Consider the following 19,503-nt stretch of genomic DNA (forward strand, 5'->3'; position numbering starts at 1 on the left):
AGTGTAGCCTCATTAAAAGCCACATTGGTTTCCTTACAAACTGCATATAAACCACCGCTCTGCTTTAAGATGCAGTAGTAGTCACATATGGTCTGTCAGTGGTGCTTTGATGCTGAGAAAACAGAAACCCATATAAAAACTTGCAGACACTTGATGAAACAAGATGAACACAACACCATATAAGCTATTAAAGTGAGGGTGGAAGTATGCTATGAACTGCCAAAGCCCTGTAGTATTAAGCCATGGTGCTTCTTGTTTTATTTGATGCACAATTTTATGGGCAAATAATAAAAAGAACAGAAAGAGAACAAGTCCCAGAAAAGGACTCAAATCAATGAGAAAGATGTCACCACAAGACATAAACTAGTATTACTCTCCTTCCTGGTGGGCAGTTGATTGGAAATGCCTTTTGATTGCCACTCAAAAACTAGATCTGATGTACCATGAAGACAATTCTACGTACTTTGTATAGACAGTCATTTAGTGAATCTCAGAATTAAACAGTGCAAAGAACGGGTGAGGAGGTCTGGCTGGATGTGAGTGTGTGTAGCTGCTGAGCAGAGAGGAGCCTGGAGGCAGATTCAAGACATGACTTTGCTTGTCCCTGCACTCAGCATTTCAAACACAACAACATGAGCCAGGACCATGGATATTTTTCACCTTGAGGATCAACCCCTTTCCTGGCACGCCCTTGTCTTGTTAAGCTCGATAATGGTTTTGTCAAGTCAATGTGCATTCTGTTATGACAGACATTCATTTAAGACAAAGTCAGCATTTCCAGGGTCATCAAAGCACATGACAAATTTAAAAATACATCCATCAACAGGCTACACCTACATTTACACCTCATCTCCTCAAATTATTATTAGAACATTTACCAAATCTATACATTTATATCTGCGAAACATTTATAAAATTGGGCACCTTAAACCATCAAAATTCTACACACCCTTAGTTCAAATTATTTTACACTAAACATCTCTTCCTCCTGCTTAGCCACTAAAGATTTTAGTTGAATGTATGTGAATATAAATATTAGGACATCCCTGAATGGCCAGTTTATACTTAGAAGGCCATAAGCATGGTAAAGGTGCTGCATAGGTGCAGTGTATCAACAATATCATTACCACAATATGATTTTCATCAACAGCAGTAATTGTGATAATGATGTTGTTTTACTGCATCATAACAGTGATGATCAGGTACATCTTGTCGGACTTGACACCATAACATGCAGCTCACATGCAGAGAACAGGTTTTTCCACTGAGAATCCTGAGTCAGCAAATGAATCAAATGCTTAAGCATTATCTTTCAATCTGAAATCAGGTCAAGTTTCCCAAACATACACATTACATACACATCTTTAACTTCCTTATATAAGTTATATAACTATATTAGAATCTAAGTTAAAAAACAAAGACCATCAGACGTGACCTATTATTTTTAATTTGCAGTTAGCCACATCCATTTCCCAATCGTTTGTTTTGTCAAAGAGTGCAGACCAAGCACATTAACTGTTATCTGCAAAAGTTTGCACCACAAAGGCTTGGCTAGACATGACAACAAAACCCTCTAACTCCGAGTGTGTAATCTTCAACTGCCTTATGATCGTATAGAATCAATCAAGCACTTTGACACACTGATGCACAAACCCTCCAATAATGCCATGAAGCAGTCCTGGTTATTTATTAATACAGAAAAATGTAAGTGGCAGATACCACATCAACAAATCTATATTGTCTCATTGTTATGTCACATAATCCTCATTTAAATTTTCCGAGAGATTGAGATGATGTGAACTAATATGCTAAATATGAGCATACACTTTTCTCCATTGTCAATGTCTGCGTGTTTGTTGATGAGTGTGTCTGTGTGTCAGCTAGAGCGAGAGAAAGAGTTACGTCAATTGTATTGATTTTGGCTGCAACGCTTTACACCCCTGAAACTTCAAAAGTCAAAGTGTAGATGAGGAGTGCATTTTCATTTTTCGGTGAACTGTCCAGACGGATGTTAAAGCAACACTATGCAACTTTTTTACCTTTAACATTTCAGCTGCAAAGTAATGATTGTACACTGTCTTGGTATATGGAAAATGGAGCCACTTTCTTTTCCTCTCCTCCTGAAAGCCTGTTTTCCTTCAGTGAATGGGTATAATCACCTGTGAGAAGTGTGTAACTGACAGATGGTCAGATCTTAAACTGTCAGAATCAGGCCTAGCAAGTTTAGTGAAGTCTTACAAGTTATTAAAAAACATCATTTATCTCCAATATTCAGCCAGGAAACTATTCAAATATCAAGAATTCTGTACAGTTTGGTCTGTTCGTAACAGCGGCAGTTCTTCCATTTCAGGAAGCCTGGAGTCATAATGTGTTGTGTTTCACTTCAGTTGTTGAATTGCTATTACCCTACTTGTAATGTCTGAAGTTATATAGTATATGTCTGTCGTATTGGTTTTGTTTTGTTGTTTCCTTGTGTCCTTTGTGAAGTTCAGAGGAACATTCTGGCTGTAAAATGAAATGTAAATATTTCTTGGCCTAACATTTATTAATAGTTTAGTTTAGTTTTTTACACAGTACTCCAAAGCTGAACTGAAGACAGCCTAGAATGTTTGGACACAATCATACTCAATATAGTCAATATATAATTTAACAAATCAAAAGCTTGCTCTTAGGCTGAGGAAGTAAACAAACACTAAAAGCAATGACTTTGTTCTTGTTATTAAATCAGGCTGTCTTCTGTCAAACAGGCTTATTCCTCACATACAGTAGCTGATGGTTTCAGGCTACAATACTTTATTAGACTGAAATCCAACACTGGGAACAGTTTGAATTGGATTCCACAGTGAGTCAAACAATCAGTGCCTTGGAGTTTCACTTCACCTTCTCTCGACACTAATGTCTCAGTCTGAGTGAGGTCTCTCACCTGGTACCACCTGAACAGGGCCCAGCAGAGCAGGTAGGCGGCCAGGCTGAACTTGGCGGTACGGTATCTCTCCGGTAGACAGGTCAGATACAGGAGAAGCTCCGAGCGTCCTCTGCTGCTCGGCTCCTCTCTGCGCCCCGACCCGCTGCTCCCTGCGGCCGAGTCTCTGCTCCCACCCGGGCTCTCCATTCCCGATCCCCGCTTCTGGGAGCTTTGAAATGCGGCTCGGATGAAGTTGACAGCTTCGTTGAAACTTGCACGGAGTTGTGTTGGAGAACTACCTGCTGAGCGCCTCCATGCTGTCTGCTCCTGGGCAGCTTCTCTACACAACACTGCACGCGGAGCTGCGAGGCGCGCTCCCGACAAACGTGTTCACTGGTGTGAACGCATTTTATTTTTCAAATTAAAAGTCCAACACTCCCCTTCAGGTCCGAGCTGAGTGTGTGAGCCTGTGCATTCATCACTACTGGTCTCACGACGTCAAAGCTGGCTATATAGCGCCCCGTGGTGGCACAATCATTTCACACACTCTTTTCAGATGATTCAAAGAGTTGGCAGATTTGAAACTGTTGTTATCATACTGGAGGATGTAGTAACACTTCTTCTAAACTGCATTACCCCAAAATCTGTCTTCGCCAGGTGTAAGGCAATGCACCCACTTAACACTCTGCACAGCATGAAGGTTTTGTCAGCTGGGGTCTTTCTCTGCAGAGTTGCATGTCTTCACTGAGATGCTGTCATAGGTTTCCCCCCACAGACCAATGACATGCAGCTCTAGGTTCATTGAAGACTCTGCATTGTACTTAGGTGTCACTGTGAGTAGTTATTTGTCTCTATTATGTTAAGCCTTTGATAGGCTGGTGACCTGTCCTGGATGCAACATGCCTCTCGCCTATCATCAGCTGGGATCAATACATCTTACTGACTTGACTTTTCCCCCCGGACTCCTTGTGCTTTATTGTTTGCAGATCCAGGACAGCACCTGTGGCCTCATCCTGGCTCATGATGGTGGGTCGCGAATCAGAGGTCGTGATGGCGGAATGTGGATCATAATCGTGGTGGCAGCGCGTCGTGGATCATGATGGTGGATCATAACAATGGATTGTGGATCATTTTTTCTCCCTCATACTAATTCTTAATGACTCCACGTTCTGTACCAATACTGCTGTTGTTGTTAGACAAAATAACCTAGCCTCATTCTCCACTTACTGACTTTTTTCTGGAGCTTTCAACATCATCTCGCAGTTTTCATCAGCACACCCTGAAGGTATTGAGTGCTGACTCATTGTGACTTGACTCTGGTCTGGTGTCAAATTTACTCAAAATTTTTTGACATATTCTGTTTTCCCACAGGGGACACCTGCCTTGATCAGAGAAGATGTGGGTAAAGGGGGTAGATGGTTCATAATTCAAACTATAGTCAGTTACAAAAACAAACTCTTTATTATCGTCCAAACAAACAGAGTATACAGTTTCAATATCTTGTGAGACAACTAGTGTTTAAAGTATTATGAAAATGCAAAGTGGTATCAGATGTTGCAATTGTTGTTTCATCAACTTTATGGTTATTATGTTTTAATGTTGTATAACTGTATTTTTAACAGATGCATGTGAGGTGATACACAGAAAGCTAAATTTACATGTTTTTTTTAACTCCTGTTAATTAACGGAACTAAAACCTACATTAGATAAAACATACTGCATCATACAAAATAGCCAATCATATATTTTCTGATTTCTGTTGAGTAACACTACATCAGGGAACTGTCAAACACCTTGAAACATGCTTATAATAAAGTTCAGTTGATTTCAACTTTGTGCAGATCATCTGCAGTGACACGCACCACCTGAAACAACACAGAGTTATACATCATTACGTTATGATCAGAACTAAATATAATAGATTGGTACAAATAAATTTAAATTTATTTGCATTCAAAGTAAATCAAGAGGAAGCCACTAAGCCTTGGTCAGACCAGCTATTAACATCTGTTCTGAGAGCTACGGTCATAGATGAGTCCTAAATGTCTCTCCTGTGACCACTTCATATTTCAGATCGGATCTCACTGTGCTCTATATGCAAATAATAATGTTTGGTATTTGTACTTGCGAAGACCAAATGATGTCATTTTAACCCAGCCTGAGTATATGGATGTGATAGAGAGAACTTGGAGGACTCATTTGGGTGCATTCACACTGTCCATCTGTGATCGGATTGCTCAGGGATGTAAACTGGTAAAAGTGCAAAAGTAGAGCCATATGTACCTCCACCAAGGCCAGTCTGCTTAAAAGCAATCATGATGCACACACTCATAGATATCAATCCCCTTAATATGCCTGGTGGTTTTCATCAAGAATTATTTCCCTGGAAAATCAGTAAATTGTCAAAGAAATGCTCACTAAGTTAAAGAAAGTGGTGACATTTTTTTTTTGATCTGCCATTTTATCCAGATCCATGCCAGAGTGACAGCATATTAGGTGAGTAGTTCTCAGCAGAAGTGCGCCTTACATGGCAATATCACTGCTCAAAGAGAGGCCATTTCTGAAAACATTTTTCATTTGACCCACATACATCCATGCTTTGCTGCTCAGAACTACCAACCAAAGTTGTCAGGAAAGGAGGGAGAATGTAGGCTAAATAATAAATAATATGTCCACTAGGTTCATCTGTCCATTAGTCCTGCTGACTTATTTGTTTTAGTGTGTCAAAAATATTTTTTCATCCATCCATTAGACAAAACTCACTTCTCCTTCATTCTCAGTGGAATCATTTTGTTTGTGTGTGTGTGTGTGTGTGTGTGTGTGTGTCTGTGTGTGTGTGTGTGTCTCACCTTATCTCACCCTGAGTGTGAGCAATCAGATTTGTGAATGCATAACAAAGTAATCAAAGAGTTAGGGTGATTTTTGATAAGAGAGAATATCTGATGGGAGTTACTTAACATACATAGATGGTACAATCCATCCATTCTCACAAAAAAAAAGTGAATAAACCTATAATCATTATTCAGATGTTAATAATTATTGTATGTCATATTTTGTAATCCAATGGTTATTTTATACATTTAAAAACTGTCCAATTTAATATGTTGGTGTTAGAATTCCCTTTAAAACTGCTAAATATTAATCTTTTTAACCAGCAAAAACACCTGATAACGAATGACTTTGTTACATTACTTATCATCAACTGAAACATGGCTGCAACAAGATATGTGAGTTTATATTACACTCCCCACCCATACTCATATTCCTCCAAGCACAGGCAGAGGTGGAGGGGTCACAGCATGTTTAAATGTGACCATCAGGTAGCTTTAGCTCATTTAAAAAGCCTCATCATCAGCATTAAAAGTCCACACTGGGAATCACAAAAACCAGTTCAACCACTTATTGTGTACTGGCCACCTGCCCTTTAACTCTGATATAGTTCTTAACACAGTTAGCTATAGTGATTTCAACATTCATATAGATGTTGCCAATCACTCCATTCCATTCACTAATAGACTCGATGGGTTTAATTTAACATGTAAATAACCCCACTCACTGGTTTAATCACACTTCTGATCTTTTCTGACAAATAGATTTGGACAGAAATTCTATTAGATAGATAGATAGATAGATACTTTATTGATCCTGAAGGAAATTCAAGTATCCAGTGGCAGTAACATACATTAGACTTGATCAATACATTAAACTGGATCAATAAAGTATCTATTATTATAGATATTATTATTATTTGTTTTTATCATATAACACTGAGAACAACTGTAAGGAAAAAAACCTCTGATATTTACTTCACAGCCATGTGCTAATACAAAACAGGAAAGTTATCAAAACTTCACTTCACACTAGCGGATGACTTTGTTATTAGTAAAGGAACCTCATTGCGAACCACCCGTGATACTGTCACAACTCTGAAAAAGAAGGTAGTAAATCAGATGAGGTTGCAATGGCATAAGTATATATAATTAAAACATTTAAAACAGAAATGGTGGATGATTTTCACCTAACCTAGAAATATAGATAAATCACAAGGCAGCCCTCTGAAATGCCAGAACCTATTATTCATTATTTATAGAACAAAATAAAAAAACAACCCCAGGTTCCTCTTAAGCACTGCAGCTGACAGAGTCATACCTGTAGTTCTACTGACACATCAACGTATTCATTTAACTCTATAATGATTTCTTGAGCTTCTTCAGAAATAGAATTGTAACCATCACAGAAAAACAATCACCACACATTGTTGTGCATTGACCTTAGAACCAAGTTATTCCATGTACTCCAAAGTTATGGAGTTCCACAAGTTTCTGTTCTTGGTGCAATACTTCCACCTGCTGGAGAGATCCTCCGGAAGCGATGTCTGAAAAAGGTTTCTGTCTCTGAAAGTCAGAGAATTTGTTGCTGTTGTGAATGCATCTGTGCAGAGAACCTCACACTTCATTATGCATGTGTGAAAGGCAAACTGCAGAGAAAGTACAGACCCTATTCTCTGGAGAGCCTTAACTTTTCTGTTTTTTTCCCCCATCCCAAAAGATTTTACATATTATGATGTTACTTCTACTACCTCTTCTACTACTTCTCTCTCTCTCTCTGTGTGTGTCTCTCTCTCTCTCTCATTTTGCAGGTACTGTATCTCTGACTCGTGAAAGTCAGTGGTGAGAACTTCATTGTCAACTTTGGGGCTGAACTGATTCTCCAAACATAGTTGAAATGACGTCAGAGACAGAGTTAATTCTGAAAAGTGCTGACACTCACCTGATCATGGCAGGGGTCAGAGTAGTCACAAACATTCTGTGGGAACACAGACCGTATCACCATTTTCACCTCTTCAGGGTAAACATAGGTGGGCTGACGCAGATTCCCCTCACTCACTCCAACCTTGTGATACATCTGGAAGAAAAGAATTATTATTTCATTATAGCTTGTTGTTGTGAATATCGAAGACAGTCTTGTCAGCACATTTCTTTTGTTCCCATTCACCCTTTTGTGCTCATATTCCAGCTGTCCTCCTGCTCCTACTGACCCTGAGACATTCAATGCCAGACAAAATATAGTGGATGTAATATTGTGCCCCCATGGTGGAAGAAGGAGACATGATTCGAGATCTTCACCTGGTGCTTTAGTTACCAGTCCCGTGCAGGTACAATGTGAGAATGTATATAGTTGGAAAAAAAAAAATGAAAAGATACTAAACAAGTAAATAAAACTCTTCAAACTGAAGTCAAATACTCGTTACTAAGCCACTGACTCGTGGGCTCTCATACACCCGGCCTCCAGGCCCGAGCTTAACTACCCCTTAGGAGCATCTACCCAATGCCTTTTATAGTGGAAGCCCCTCCTACCAGACAAACCATAGAGACAAATATCAATTAACAAATCTCTATCAGATACGACATTGAAAAAAATATATATATACCCATCAGCATTTCACCCGACCTAGCCTGTCACAGAAATATCACACTATTATATTAGATGAGCATTTAAAAGAGCATTTCTGTGATATCATTTAAAACACCCCTCTGGACTGGCTTTTATGTGGTACACTCCAAATTCCCCTCTCCATAAATGGAGTTGGAATCTCCTGCTTCCTGTTTGCCAGTGGGACCAGGACCCTGCATGAAGGTGAGGGAGAGTGGATATAACATCACAAACACATGTGCCCAAAACCTTTAATAACAATAAATGTTTGTGAAATAAAACTGTGTGTCGTTGAGGTTATTTCTGACTATTTGTTGTGGACTCTGTGTATCAGTACAGTTTAGAAAGATTAAATGGTTTGTGAGTACTAGCTTAACAAGCTACCATGCTGCCTAATGATACAGGCATGCTAATGATGTGCTGCAAATAATGGTGTATATTAAGTATTTGCCCCCTTATATCTTACAGGGCATGGGGTAACCCCGTGACAGTTCATATACAATAAAATATATCTCAGATGGTATATGTCAAATACATGAGATATAATCTGTTCAGTATGTTCTGGATATATATTTTTTTATTTAGTCGTTTAGCAGCAACAAGTCATCCAAACGTGATGTTGAATTAAGTCTGTTGCTTTCCTAAAGGACCGATATGATCTTGTAAAGCAACATCATTTAGATCCAACGTGTCAATGTCCAGAAGATATATGGTTGAAGCACATTTGATGTGATTACATGAATACTGACCAGTTTCCTCTGTAGAAGCCTGTAGACTTTCTTCCGACGGGCAGGGTCACTTCTGAGTCGTTTGGCTGTATGGATCAAAGATGCTATCCACACAGGAAGTCTAAGGAGAGGGGAACATTTAGAATCTGACATGCATGTAGTGCTTCGGTTCTGAGCCGTGACAATAGAACGTTTCACTTCACCGTCTGGAAATGACTGACTCTATAGTGATAGATATATGTACACAGGTTTACATGTAATTATTCGTAATTGTGGTCAGAGAGTCAGCCAGTAATCAAAAATGAGATGAACCCTTGTGTTTTTAGTTTCTGTAATTTCAAAATGATTTAATATTATTTAATTGAATAAAAAAATAGCACTTTTCAAGCCTTGATGACTACTCAAAGCACTTAACAGTACAGTTTGGATGTGTATAAGTGGATAAGGATGCACTTGAACATAAAGCAGCTGAACTAAATCACCGTCTGTGACTCCTTAGTGCACTGCATGTGTACCAATGTTGTGCCACAGTCATATTATTTTGAACCTTCAGACTTGCAGAGGACACTAAAGTAGCATGTAAAGTCCTAATTATTTGTTGTTAAAAGTCACAGTTGAATACAAGTTGAAATTATTATATTCTTGGTGCAAGTTGAACTCCAGGTCATGTGACACATCCACACCTTTGCCATGCATTGATTCCATACTGCATCAAGCATGGAATTTAGATTTGTATCAAATTTATCTGGGGGGCTTACGTTGTTACCTCCACCAGGGAGGTTGTTTTGCTGTCTGTCTGTCTTTTAGTCTGTCTGTGTCGCGTGCCTGTCTGTCTGTCTGTCTGTTTTTCAGTCTGTTTCTGTCTGTCTCTGCCGGCTCAGTCTGTCGTGTGCTTGTCTGACTGTCTGTCTTCCAGTCTATCTCTATCTGTCTCTATCGTGTGCCTGTCTGTCTTTCAGTCTGTTTCTATCTGTCTCTATCGTGTGCCTGTCTTTCTTTCAGTCTGTCTCTGTCGTGTGCCTGTCTGTGTGTCTGTCTTTCAGTCTGTTTCTGTCTGTCTCTGCCGTGACAGAGACAGACAGACAGATTTTCTTGAACCTTGGTTTAAGGGTGGGGTATGGACCACAGAAGAACATATTAACCATTGAAGCACATTTGATTATTCACTTTCTTTAACGTTGCAAGATAGGTGCTTTCTTTATGAAAAACACCAGGTCTGCTATTTTGGTTTGGGTCTGTATAAAGATCTGGATGTATCTATTCTCAATATATGTACTGTATATGCAATATGGTGAAGTGGCCATCAGCCATGGCGGAGGTAAGTGCTCTGTGACTGCCCTTGTAATTTTATATTGAGATTTACATTGCCTCTGTAATCAGCTTTTCTTCATACATTTTGTCAGATATGGAAAAATCAATATGTCCATCCTAAACTGAGGGAAACCTTTATCTTACCCGAATGAAGAGCAGAGATCAACATACTCATCCATGAGCAAGTTACTGAGGGCAGCAAGATCTGTGAAGAAACATAGTGTCTGTGTGAACATGGTTCCAGCTTATGTAGCAGTGTCTGTGAGGGTTGACTGTCTACTGCAGTCTAGTTGAGATCAATTTAAGAAAAATACAAAAATAAATACAGGGAAAGTCCTATAAAAAGACATGTTATTACATATCACCTGTCATATTACTGATGTTTATTGTCAGGTTTTTTTAAATGCAGCTTGTGTCACGAAGCAGGTTTTGTATATACTGACAAAATGTAAGAGTATATACAGTATATTACTAACTAACAGCTGCAGTGGCTTCAGTTTGAATTTAAAAGCAGATCAAGTTTAATGAGAGAGCTACAGCTAAGACTCGAGACATCCTACGGTGTCCTCGACATCTTCTCTTTGCTGAATTTGATCTTCTGCCCTCAGGCAGACGATACACAGTTTAGGTCCAACAGGTTGGAAAATGATTTTATTAACTCAGGCCATCAAACTATTCAATTCTAGTTAGACATTTCCTGTTCACTCCTGATGTCTGAGGAGGGTTTTATTTTTGGTTTTATTGATGGTTTTACAAGCCCTCTGTTTTCTGTAATGTGATGTATTTATGTATTTTAATGTTTATTTTTCTTGTGCCCAAGTTTTTTTTTGCCTGGCTGCAAAACAAATTCCCCCTCTATATATATAGGACAGTAACATTGAAGTTGACAGAAAGTGGTTTGTTTTTTCCTCTAATTATTCCTAAATGTCGTGTAGGCTCGCATCTAACATCCAAACTCAAACTGGCTAGGTGTGCCTTGTGCTCTGTGACACAGTCACAATCATTTCTCATCTCTCAGATCAGTTTGTTTGTTGTCAGTATGTTTTATACTCTTTATCTGAATGTGGTGATCTGGGGCATCACTGACAGATGTAATTGGACAGATTCAGAGGGTATGGAAAACAAACAGACAGTTCCCATTGTTGTTAAAATCAAAACTCAGTCCAAATTGATTTTGTTTCCGTCAAGTCTAGTGTTTGAATCAGTCCAATTCATGTGACTGGAGTCTACATCTTTGGCCATGTGACTCAAGTCTACATCTTTGGCCATGTGACCCTGCACTGCAAGTGTCTTTGCTCCAGATGACCTCTGTCCCTGTCTATCCATGCAGTTATGCAGTTATGGACATTATATATAGACCTTCAATTGATTATAATTTCCATTACTGATTAATGTGTCAGTATTTTCTGAATAACTTTTAAGTAACAAAAAAAATGCCCATCAGACATTCTGAGAGCTCAAGAAGACCTTCACTTTGAAATTCTATTCATAGTTAGCACAAGAGAAGCAGCATATCTTTACATTTGAGAACCATCAGGATAACATTGGGCCAAACACAACTCACATTCCTGCCTGATGATTCATTTGAATGATTGACAAATTATAAGAATTACAGAGATTGATAAAGATAACAATGTAGTATCAAACCTTCTAAAAGACTGTTTGCAGTATCAGTCATTTACATGAGAGGAGATGAGTGAGGATGAGTCACGACCTATAAACAGACTGTGGTCATGACGTCTAGAGTGATAACATCATAGCAAAGTAGAACAAATGTAACTTACATGTATCCACTGTGAGGGTCAGAGAGCCTGCAGCACCACACGACCTGAGCACAAAGAGTCAACGTGATCTGAGACGTTAGAGCTGACTTTGATCTAAAACTGCGTGTGTGTGCGTGTGTGTGTGTGTGTGTTCACTTTATTTATAAACCTGATCAAATCCGCTCCCGATGATTCTCTTCAGTGTATCTCATTCCTCTATGCGTGGTTAACATTAGTTAGCTCAAACAACCAACCTGAGACCGTGAGTTCGGCTCTGCTCAGTCACCACAGCGCCCCCTGCGGCCAAAAGGGGTGTAGGTTGGAGTTGGGTGGGGGTGAAGTTGTGTGCAGAGCAGATAATGTTATTTTGTCTGCTTTCGAGTTGAGTCTTATTATTGGGTAATTCATTATATAATGTGTTTTAATTAGTGTTGTTATTGAGTGGAACAGTTTCACCATGTTTCTGTGGCACAAAGTGGAAATACTCAGAGAACAGACGCCTCATTTACTTTAGTAAAATACCTGATGAGTTGAGGCGTAACTATGATCCTGCATGTAAAGGCAGATTCAGTACCTAACTTTTAAGTAGATATTTTGATAGAACTTCATATATTTATCCCTCTGTTTATTTTATACATTTTATTCTAGTTTATGTATTTATTATTGTATATTTATTTGACTTGTTCTTTCCAAATCTCTTTTAGGATGTTTACTTTTCTATTTATCATTTTCATATCTCTTAACAATTTTCAAATCGCATCTTTGACTGATTCTATTCACATCTCTTTTCAGATTTGCTTTTCCTGATCTCTTTCAGTATTTAATTATTTCATATTTTCACATGTTCACAATTAGTAATCATTAGTTATTAGTGCATAAGAACAGCCACTCAGCTATCTATATATATGTATATATATATGGACAGGGAACAAAATGCAAGTTCATTTGTAGCTAATATTCAGCATTGTTTGCATTGTCTCTCTACTCAAGTAGAATAATATAATATGAATTCTCAATTTTTTAAATTAAGGATAGACCACAGCTGAAATCCATCACTGTTGAGTTTGACTCCAACATCATTTATGATTCAAAGATTCAACAGATTGTTTTAGGCTGCATGTAAATAATACTGAATGATGTCCACTTTTTAAGCATATAATATATTCATGATTAAATCTGCACATAAAGCATGTTTAGAGAAAACTAATGGGTTTGATCATCCTGAGTTGAGGATATTTATGAGTTTTCCATTTCAGAAACAGAGAAACGTTAAACTCAAGTTCTGTTACTGTAGTTAAATGTAGTCAAAATAGTTTAACAAGATTTAAGTTACCGTGTTTAAATTTACAACATATTAATGAATACATTTATGACATCTGATTTTGATCTTCTGCTTTAACCAGCTCTAGCTCCAGCCCTCCACACTCTGGCCACATGAGGTCGGGCATTGTCCTGCACCAGGAGGAACCCAGGGTCCACTGCACCAGAGTAATGTCTAACAATTGCTCTTCAAAGATATTCCTCCCCAGACAATCACTGACCCACCACCAAACTGGTCATGCTGGATAATGTTACAGCAGCATTACGTTCAACACAGGGTCTCCACTCTTTCACATCTGTCACATCACTCAGTGTGAACCAGATCTCATCTCTGAAGAGAACAGGGCCAATTCTGGTGTTTTCTGGCAAATGCTAATCACGCTGCACGGTGCTGGGCTGTGAGCACAGGTCCCACTAGAGGTCATCAGGCCCTCATGCCATGGCAGTGCTCCTGTTCCTCCTCGCACAAAGGAGCAGATACTGGTCCTGCTGCTGGGTTGATGCCCTTCTACAGCCCTGTCCAGCTCTCCTTGTGTAACAGTCGATCTCCTGGTATCTCCTCCACGCTCTTGAGACTGTGCTGGGAGACACAACAAACCTGCTTGTGACCACATGTATGGATGTGCCTTCCTGGAGGAGCTGGACTACCTGTGCAACCTGATTGGGCTGCAGGTACCGCCTCATGCTACCAGTAGTGACAAGGACACAAGCAGAACACAACACTAGAGAAGAATCAGTCAGGAAGGATAAAGAGAGAGCAGCTGTCTGTGGCCAGCACATGTAAAATCATTCCTTTTGGGGGTTGTCTTGCATACATTTGCACAGACGCAGGTGAAACGGATTCATTATCACTTGTGCTTCTTAAATGGACGGATTGATATCGCTGAAGTTTAACTGACTTGCTGTTATTCTGTGATGATTAAGTGTTTCCGAGCAGTGTATTTCAAATTGTATTGCAATATACACTACACTTCCAGTTTTATCACCCACTAAAAATGGAACTCTTAAACAATGAATGAGTGGATTGACTAAAATGAAATAGTATTGCATTATTAATTTCTTTCCAGTCTTTCACTGCTGCTACTGTGTCCTTTAAAGATAAATGTGCATGGTCACATATTAATATTTCGGGCTCAACTGGGTTTATATGGCGGCCCTTCTCTGTATTTACCCGTGTCATTGTTAGTTGTCCTATCAAAGCTCCACTGACAATGGCGTTTTGCATTCAGCATGACTTAACACACAATGAGCATACAGCTGTTCCCATCTCAGCTAAGGTCCAGGGTTAGGTGGCGTTTGTTAAATCTGCTTTTTGGAACAGGCCGTGGAACATTTTCTTTAAACAAAAACAACTGCTTTAAATGATCTTTAATTGTTTTCATGATGTGTCAGTTCACTTCACATTAATCTCGATAAATAATCAATCTCATATCTTCTTGTCTCTCTGTAACTCCATAAAGTCCTTCTGCAGATGTCACTTTAAAACAGATCAGTCACAGTATACACCAGGCAACTGCAGTGTAGTAGCATCATGGTTCCTGGGCCCACTGATCTTCACAGTGTCTTTGTGTGACCCTGCTGACTCTCAGTATGGTTTGCCTCCGACATCAGCAAGCATCTCTTGCCTCTCTGCAGCAGTAGGCATGTCAGGTCTCACCCCGTTTCTTCTCCTCTCCACCATTACGTTGTGCTGCATGGACAAAAACAGAAAAGATTTTGTTTAGAAACCCATTACATATTTGACTTGCTGATACTATTGCTTTCTATTATCAGGAGAAAATTGCATGTCTACTCGCACTGGAAGTAGATGCAGCAGTAAAAGCTTGCTACAAATTTAGCAAGTCAAAGTCCATTTTTAAATGATGACTAATACTCCTCACACTGTTTCATATTTTTAATTAACAATATGGATTTTACAACAAAGATATGGAAAGCAAAAAGATAAGAGCAATCCAATCCAGGCAAAATAATAAATAAATAAAAAGAACAAATTTACTAGACAATGCAGATCATTAAATCAGATCATTATATTACCCCATGTGTACAATTTCAAAAAACCCTATCACTTTGTTATTACAGGGGATTTAATGTAGATTGGGGACAGTAAATCTTTGGATAATTTGCTGAATGGGAAAGTTGTTTAAATGTTCCAGAGTTTTCTTCATTCCCTTTGTATTTGCTTCTTTTACAAGATATCTCGAGGGCCCAGGGATGAAAAAATCCTTTTTCCACTGAAATTGCAACTTGAAATTATTACACTAGCAAACCAATTCAATGAGAGAAATATCTAATCACTTTACTGCATTCTCGAGTATTTAGTATTCCAGATAATTAAGTCCAGACTTTCTCCAGAGGTTTCCTTGCACATATGAACAACGCAACGGGAGATTCTCAGCTCAGACAAATTAACAATAGCAGCAAATTCTCAGGAGGATTCACGTGAAGGGTGGTGCAGCAGGCAGAGGTAGGATGGAAAGTATTAATTCAGCATAATAGTACAGCAGGGAAAAAGTCTAGGAAAATTATGCTTATGTTTGCAGTGATATTATGGTTATCTTCAGGGGTGTGAAGTAAAACTACTAAAGGAGTGTTAATTAAAAGAAAATGTACTCAGATAGAGGTAAAAATTTAGTTAGTCAGTTAGAAATCACACAGAGTTAATTTTACTGAAGGGGAAGAAATCAAAACCCTGTATGCTAATATTAATGACACATGATCAAAGCTACTGAAATAAAGAATCAAACAGAATACATCAACAGAAAATTCACAGATGTATAAACATAATAAACTTGTTTTTGATAATCTTCTACTGGATTGAACAATGAGTCATTTGTTGCACACATCTGTTTGAATGCCACTTTGTGAATCTTACACACCTCAAACAATCTGCAATTAATTAAACCTCACTGATGAGTGTAAAATGTCACAAGTCCATTGAGCCTCTCTGGTCTTGCTGTTCATTTCTTTGAAACTCTGGTTTAATTCCTTGTTGATCACAGCTGACATATAGAAAAAACATTTTAAAAAATAACATCGGGAGCCAAGGAGAAAAAAACCATTTGTGGGCTGATCTGACATGAGAAGAATGTCCTCTGTAAAGAAAATGTTGCTCTGTTACTTCGATCTTTTTTTGGAAATCTTGAGAGATTTCACACAAGTTTGTGAAAGTACTGAAGATATCTACTTGGGTCTTAATTAAAAAAGCTGAACCATTTTAGTGAAAGGGAGGGGACTAATGCTTGAGACTCCTCTTTTGCTCATTTCAGACAAACATGTGACACCTCCATGACTTCTGCCCCTCAATGCCCAGTTGGTCATGCAGCATCAAAGAGGGAAACATTGCTGTCTCCCCAAACATGGTCAGCTGAGCATAATGCCAGACGACATGTCTTTCAGGTTTGTTGCTGTGCAGTTCACACACTGACTCGCGACAAGGGGTCACAAACTACATGATCTTTTCACCTGGTAACAGAATGAAACATCATGCTGGAGTATAAGAAATGAATCAGTGGACATTCACAAATTGTTTTGTGCGGCTCAAGCTCAAACTTAGCCTACTACTCAATTTATTTCTACAGGACTTTACATAAGCTCAAAATGCAAAAGTCAAGGAGGCAACTCACCACTACATGCACCTTTACCAGCATCATCCCCGTTGTGCGATGCGACTGGCTGCAGTTGTCCCCGATTTGTGTAAATATTTAGCTTGCTACAAGTAGAGTCCGAGTCAGCAAGCTTCTCAAATCATTTCTCTGTGGAGTTCACTCATAGCAAATGCAAACTGCTGATCGAACGTGGGTTTGGCTCTGATCTAAGGCTTTGGTCTCTGACTTCCAAAACTCCTTGGCCAGTGCAGAATAATGCTAAAAATTGTGTGGTGTGAACTACGCTTAAGCAAGCCACAGGTATGTCTACTGAGAATCAAAGCTGATGAAAGCAATGCCATCCAACTGCATTTACATGCACAATGTATTTGCTAATATTTCTTTTTGAATTAGTGTAATTACTTTGTTCTCTTTGATGCTGGAAAAAAAAAACTTACCCAGTATTTCCTACAGTTCTTATATTTCAGGAAATAGGCCGAACACTTGCCCTTATCATAGTTGTAGACATCCAAACACTTACGAGACGCATCACTTTCCTGAAAAAGAGAAGCATTTGCAACAGAAGAAAAGGATTAGCCATTTAGAGAGAATGTCATAAGCCAACAGTATGCAGATGTTTGACACAATGCAGGATGTCAAGTGACAGTACGCTTACTTCGATGCATGGGTTTATGTCCTGATTCCGAAGTTTTTTTTTTTCATTTTTATCCATCTGGATCTGTGTACAGACGGACAATGTGTAAAGGCTTAGACATTTCTCGTAAGTAGAGTCTTGGGTGTGAGAGTGTGTGTTTAGTGTCATACATTTGATTATTATGGATTAGCTCATATTAATTCATAAAATATTGGTGTGTTTTATATTGACACACAGGTACCATTGAAAGTCCTTGAACAATTGAAATGTCATTTTGCATTTTACTTTCCTTCTACTAACTAATCAAAGAATTACCTTTTATCTGAAAAAAAGAAGAAACAACTTCACAGAAACCATTGACTGATGCACCACAAGAATATCAAGAGCAATGCTATTATAATTTTGTTGACAGAAAGTAGATTATACAGAGAACTGAAATTTTGCTATTTTATTATAGAAGCAAATGCATTGAAAATAATGTATTAATCTGAGTGCATAAACAAATAAGTATTTATATTTATGTTACAAGTATATTGAGTATCAACTACAGATATTGCAGAAACCTGCAGCTGTCCTGATGATAAAACTCAAAAGATTTTGCTAAGCAGTACAGATGAAAAACCAAGGGGCACCCCTGTGACCTTGGGTTTAAGCTGCTGACCAAAAACTGCAAAAACAAAGACAGGGACCATTGTTGCATTTTCATTCTCCATCTCTTCACTAATTTCATGCCATCACGTTTAAAGGCTTTTCAGTACTGACGTCAGCCAACATGTACACAAACACTGATGTGTCTGTTCAAAATGAACATTGATCGGTCATTTCAACAACACTGATTTTCCACCTTTTCATTTCTGACAGGTCCCATGACAACATGACTGTTTACTTCATGTATAGAGAGAAAATACATCACAATCTATTCCACATTATTAAGATACATGACACACATGGTGCTTACACAATGCAAACACATGAGCACGATGTGTTTTAAAGTAGAAGACACTGACACTTATCAACATCATTTTGATATTATTAATAAAATGACCTCCGCTTGATTTTTAAAGCTGCTGTTCCTGCAGCAGAATGTTTTCATTCATAAACCAGAGGTGAGCCCTCACCACCCCCCAGCACACACAGAACCATAGCTGACCTTCATTATCACCCTGTGACCAAACATGTAGCCACGTTTCATCCCTGTGACAAAGTTAGACGAAAGTGACACTGCTACACATCACCTACCTTTTAGAAATGCTAACTTTGATCCAGGCTAATGACTTGTGAACGCGCCGCGTGTCCTCACGAGTGAAGGTGATCCGGGTTTTTAAAAGAGCACGATCAATGACAGGGCTATTACCCGCTTCCTGAGTCCAGAGGAGAGGTGGACACGTGCCGCTGTCCCCTCGGAGAGCTAGCTACAGGCTTCTGCTTCACGAAGCCAGCGAACAACTTTACACTACATGGAGCTAGCTAGCAGAGCTACCCGAGCCATAGCATGTAGCCTCCCCGTCATGCTCGAGACGAGTCTCGTTGATGCAACAGCGCACCAGGAAAATCACCCGCTCCGTCACCGGCGACTGACAGCGACGTCAGCCAATGGTAACCTCCGAAAGCTACCCACGTAGACTGACAATCCGCCGAGCGAATAGGATTCCTTGGCAGACATGATGGTTTTCCTATCGCTGAAATTTGGACGAAACCAAGTTGAAACGATTGACAGCGCGTGCAGCAAGTCCAGAAAATGAGTTTTATTAAAAGGGACTGTGGCGGACATGGAGGCGAGAGTGGCAGCGCCCCGCACAAATCA

The 19,503-nt window shown here is 39.1% G+C and overlaps 2 protein-coding genes across 3 annotated transcripts in view; both read right to left on the minus strand.

Annotated features, from left to right (window-relative positions):
• arhgef4 (Rho guanine nucleotide exchange factor (GEF) 4) overlaps window positions 1–3,295 on the minus strand; it is a 113,416-nt gene extending 110,121 nt beyond the window's left edge. For both annotated transcript variants that reach the window (XM_069512003.1, XM_069512000.1), the window contains exon 1: window positions 2,924–3,295. In XM_069512003.1, coding sequence (XP_069368104.1) covers window positions 2,924–3,112 — 189 coding nt within the window. In that variant the 5' untranslated portion in view covers window positions 3,113–3,295. The remainder of the gene's footprint in view (window positions 1–2,923) is intronic.
• Window positions 3,296–14,813: 11,518 nt separating this feature from the next.
• On the minus strand, window positions 14,814–19,465 carry chchd7 (coiled-coil-helix-coiled-coil-helix domain containing 7). Its single transcript, XM_020101412.2, has 4 exons — window positions 18,939–19,465; window positions 17,721–17,783; window positions 17,503–17,601; window positions 14,814–15,150 (listed from the first exon to the last, which is right to left on the minus strand). The coding sequence occupies exons 2-4, from the start codon at window positions 17,775–17,777 to the stop codon at window positions 15,046–15,048; spliced, it is 261 nt and encodes an 86-aa protein (XP_019956971.1). The 5' UTR covers window positions 17,778–17,783; window positions 18,939–19,465; the 3' UTR covers window positions 14,814–15,045.
• Between the last annotated feature and the right edge of the window lie 38 nt (window positions 19,466–19,503).

The sequence above is a fragment of the Paralichthys olivaceus genome, chromosome 17, assembly GCF_024713975.1.
Source record: "Paralichthys olivaceus isolate ysfri-2021 chromosome 17, ASM2471397v2, whole genome shotgun sequence".
In the NCBI taxonomy this organism is placed as follows: Eukaryota; Metazoa; Chordata; class Actinopteri; order Pleuronectiformes; family Paralichthyidae; genus Paralichthys; species Paralichthys olivaceus.